Here is a 4,367-nt window from a genome sequence, read left to right on the forward strand (position 1 = left end):
ATTAGCACCTCAGTCAATTTGATTTAACCATCTGTGCTGAACCATTGATATACCTAAATACTGGACTGTTGGGGTGCCTTGAGGGCCGCGTTTGGGAACCTCTGCGTTAGTCACATTACACCTTCCAGCAACGTCCGTTATTCCCATTACAGAGTACATCAGCATCCGTTACTCACTTTACACCACCCAGCAGCATCCGTTATTCACATTACACCACCCAGCAGCATTCGTTATTCACATTACACCTACCAGCAGCATCCGTTATTCACATTACACCTCCCAGCAGCATCCGTTATTCACATTACACCACCCAGCAGTATTCATTATTTACATTACACCACCCAGCAGCATTCGTTGTTCACAATATACTGTGGGTGGGGGTGCCGCGGTTCAGGAGGTGCGCGAGTGGGGGAGGATGGTGGCGCGAGTGGGCAAAGAAGGTGCCATGGCTGGAGGAAGGGGATGCCACGAGTGGGGGAGGGGGGTGCCGCTGATGGGGAAGGGGGTGCTGCGGTTACTTGGAGGGGGTGTCGCGAGTGGAGGTGGGGGGTTCCACAGGTGGGGGAGGGAGCAGATGGGGTTGGACTGTGTGTGAGAAGGAGTCAGGGTGTAGCAGACAGTAGGAGGGCATAAAGAGCAGAAGAGTAGAGGAAAGCAGAGGGGCCAGCCAAAGGATGAGAGATATCACTAACCGTGTGTGTGTGCCATGGAGCTGTCGGGAACTGGTGACTGGAGGAGCTCTGTCATGGGAGATCACAGCCTATCCTCGCAGTGTCAGAGCTACTCTAAGCTGCAGCCTTTAATGGGTGCTGGCAACTGCCAGATATAATGGTGAGTGATGCACTACTGGGGGCGTGCCACATGTGCCAATCAGCCCAACCATGCGGTCGGCCTCCTGGGAACTTTTCCGGTAACTTTAAAGGTCAATCCATCCATGTCCGCCAACCATGTAACACAGACTACTACAAAGCTGACTTCATGAAGTCTATCATTCAGAATAACTATTCTGGGTATTAGCAAAACTATGGAAGGTCTACAAGGGACCATGGGGGGTTATTCAGAGTATTGATATAATTGCATGCTGGGGGCTGCATATACAGGTGCACCGCCACTATGTTTCCCATCACAGGAAATGCAGGCAACATCATCCATCTGCCCCAAAAACGGCCATGACATTTCCTGAACCAATTCCCTCCAACTCTGTGTCACTGCCCACAACCGCCCGCCACATGTCGCTCACTTCCTTCCGAGATGCAATCGCATAGTGAAAGTCTACCCATGTGCACTGCAGCCACAGCGTATGCACAGACAGCCAATACATGACCGTTTGCATTTTTATTAACATTAAGTCCATCTCTGAATACTCCCCCATGTTTGGTTAAATAATGCTGATTTCATCAGAACAGATTAATATTGTGAAAAAAACCTCACACTGACTATAGTGAAGACACATATCAAGTGTAAGCATTTAGTTCAAATAAAACCTGTATACTTACATCGAATTTTATAATAACCAAACTTTTTCCTGTTGTTTATTCAGCCATCGTTATCAGTAGAAAGCGACATTGGAAATCACTCAAAGACATCAACATTCCTTCTTCTGGGACTCACTCAAAATCCAACTCTCCAACTTGTGCTTTTTTATTTGTTCCTTACAATGTATTTGCTGACATTAATTGGTAATATTGGCATTTATTTAATTATCCACATCTCTCCCAGCCTCCAAACACCAATGTACATTTTCCTAAGCTATTTGTCATTCACTGACATTTGTTATGCTTCTTCAGTTGTTCCTAACACTATGGTTCATCTCCATAGACAAAACGGAAATATAACCAGCATTGGCTGTGCAATTCAACTGTTTATGTTTTCGTCCTTTGGTTCTACTGAATGTCTTCTATTTGGGGTGATGGCATATGACAGATATGTGGCCATATGTAACCCCTTGCGTTATGGATCCATCATGACGATACAAATGTGCAATCTACTATTTGCTGCTTCATACTTTGCTGCTGTGGTTCAAGCTGCCATTCAAACTGGTTTCACATTCAGCTTGACTTTTTGTGGTTCAAATATTATTAATCATTTTATCTGTGATGTTCTTCCACTTATAAGACTCTCATGCTCAATTACATTTTTAAATGAGATGCTAATCTCCGTTTGTGCAGCTATCATAGGAGGAGGCTCACTCTTTATTATCTTAATATCTTACATTTGTATTACAGTCACTGTTGTCAAAATACCTTCATCTCAAGGCAAGAAAAAAGCCTTTTCCACATGTGCCTCCCATCTGTTATGTGTCACTTTATTTTATGGCACAGTTCTGTTCAATTACCTTCATCCATATGGTGCTTCCTTAATGCATCAAGAAATAGTTGCCTCTGTCTTTTACACAGTGGTTATTCCAATGCTGAACCCACTTATCTACAGTTTAAGGAACACAGAAATAATACATATCATGCAACAGTTCTTTGCTCAAAGAATCACCATATGGTTATGATTCTTGCACGGGATGCAGTTATAAATGCCGGATGTCGGGATTCCGGCATTTAGTGGTCCGATATCGGAATCCCGACAGCCGACATATTACTGGTGGTCGGAATTCCGACACCTGCATGTAATTCAGTGGTGTGCGGTGAGGTCAGTGGCTGATGAGGCACTGCAGCCATAATATCCACAGAGTCCTGCCGATGACCCCACCAGTGCTAATGGCAACTTCCCCCACCAGTGTCCTACAAAATCATCATCATCAACCACCCCGGCCCCCCTGCTGCTAATTCGCATCTCAGTCCAATGCCGCCAATGCCCTCAGCCTGCCTGATCAAACGTGTGATGAGACAGGTGGCTAATATATTGTAAATTTTTAATTTAAAAAAATATATATTAGGGAAAGGGTGACAGGAAGATGGTGGTGCCAGGGAGGATGACAGCAGTGGGTGACAGAGAGAGGGTGACACTGACAGCATTGGGTGACAGGTAGAGGGTGACAGCAGTAGGTGACAGGGAGAGGGTGATGTCAGGAAGTGGGTGACAGGGAGAGGGTGATGCCAGGGTGAGGGTGACAGCAGTGGGTGATGCCAGGGAGAGGGTGACAGGGAGAAGGAGACACCAGGGAGGGGGTGACAAGAAGAGGGTGATGCCATGGAGAGTGTGACAGCATCTGGTGACAGTAGACAGGGAGAGGGTGGTACTAGGGAGAGCACATCACATACTAGAGAAAGCACATTACTGTCAGCAATATAAAATACAATATAAACAGTAAAGCCTGGGGTCAGCGGAACAGCATGTGTGAGCTTAGACCATGTCACAATGAAGTGCTTGTCACTCTCCCCTGCCAATCCCGGCCAGCCCCTGCCTTTGCTGCAGCCGGTAACAGAGAGAGGAAACAGCAAACCTGCTCGTCCTCCAGCACTTCCTAACTCCCCCTGTACAGGGTCACGCTGTCCGCTGAATGCACTGCAGGCTGCTGGGAAGTAGGCCGCAGAGTTACTATTTTGTTATCCAGGGGCGGATCCAGATAAAAATGACAGGGGGGGGGGGCAACGTAACTGGGGAAGCACGGTTGCTGGTGCGATCAGGTAGGGGAGTGGGGATATGGTCCCACATGTCTGCTGTAAATACATAATGTCCTCCTAAAGTTGTTATGCCAAATGTTATAGCAAATGCACATCCCACTTATATTTGGGGCAAATCAGTCATTGACGTTAGTAAATAGAAGTGCTGGTATGTAAATTTAAAATAGAGAGGAGGAATAGCGGGAGACAGGAGAGCAGGAGAGAGGAGGAATAGTGGAGATGGGAGGGAGGAGGAATAGTGGAAGAGGGAGAGAGAAGGAATAGTGAGAGATGGGAGAGGTAGAGAGGAGGAATAGTGGGAGATGGGAGAGGTAGAGAGGAGGAATAATGGGAGATGGGTGAGGTAGAGAGGAGGAATAGTGGGAGAGGTAGAAAGGAGGAATAGAGGGAGATGGGAGTGGTAGAGAGGATGAATAGTGGGAGAGGTAGAGAGGAGGAATAGTGGGAGATGGGAGTGGTAGAGAGGATGAATAGTGGGAGATGGGAGAGGTAGAGAGGAGGAATAGTGGAAGATGGGAGTGGTAGAGAGGAGGAATAGTGGGAGAGGTAGAGAGGAGGAATAGTGGGAGATTGGAGTGGTAGAGAGGATGAATAATGAGAGATGGGAGAGATAGAGAGGAGGAATAGTGGAAGATGGGAGTGGTAGAGAGGAGGAATAGTGGGAGATGGGAGAGGTAGAGAGGAGGAATAGTGGGAGAAGTAGAGAGGAGGAATAGTGGGAGATGGGAGAGGTAGAGAGGAGGAATAGTGGGAGATGGGAGAAGTAGAGAGGAGGAATAGTGGGAGATGGGA

At 47.1% G+C, this 4,367-nt stretch overlaps 1 protein-coding gene across 1 annotated transcript; it reads left to right on the forward strand.

Moving 5' to 3' along the window:
• The first annotated feature begins 1,909 nt into the window (after positions 1–1,909).
• On the forward strand, positions 1,910–2,500 carry LOC134934554 (olfactory receptor 5AP2-like). Its single transcript, XM_063929972.1, has one exon. The coding sequence runs from the start codon at positions 1,910–1,912 to the stop codon at positions 2,498–2,500; it is 591 nt and encodes a 196-aa protein (XP_063786042.1).
• The last annotated feature ends 1,867 nt before the right edge of the window (positions 2,501–4,367 follow it).

The sequence above is a fragment of the Pseudophryne corroboree genome, chromosome 6 (assembly GCF_028390025.1).
Source record: "Pseudophryne corroboree isolate aPseCor3 chromosome 6, aPseCor3.hap2, whole genome shotgun sequence".
Taxonomy (NCBI): domain Eukaryota; kingdom Metazoa; phylum Chordata; class Amphibia; order Anura; family Myobatrachidae; genus Pseudophryne; species Pseudophryne corroboree.

Coding starts and splice junctions, on each gene's coding strand:
- LOC134934554 (XM_063929972.1), top strand. CDS start 1,910: ATGGCATATGACAGATATGTGGCCATATGTAACCCCTTGCGTTATGGA.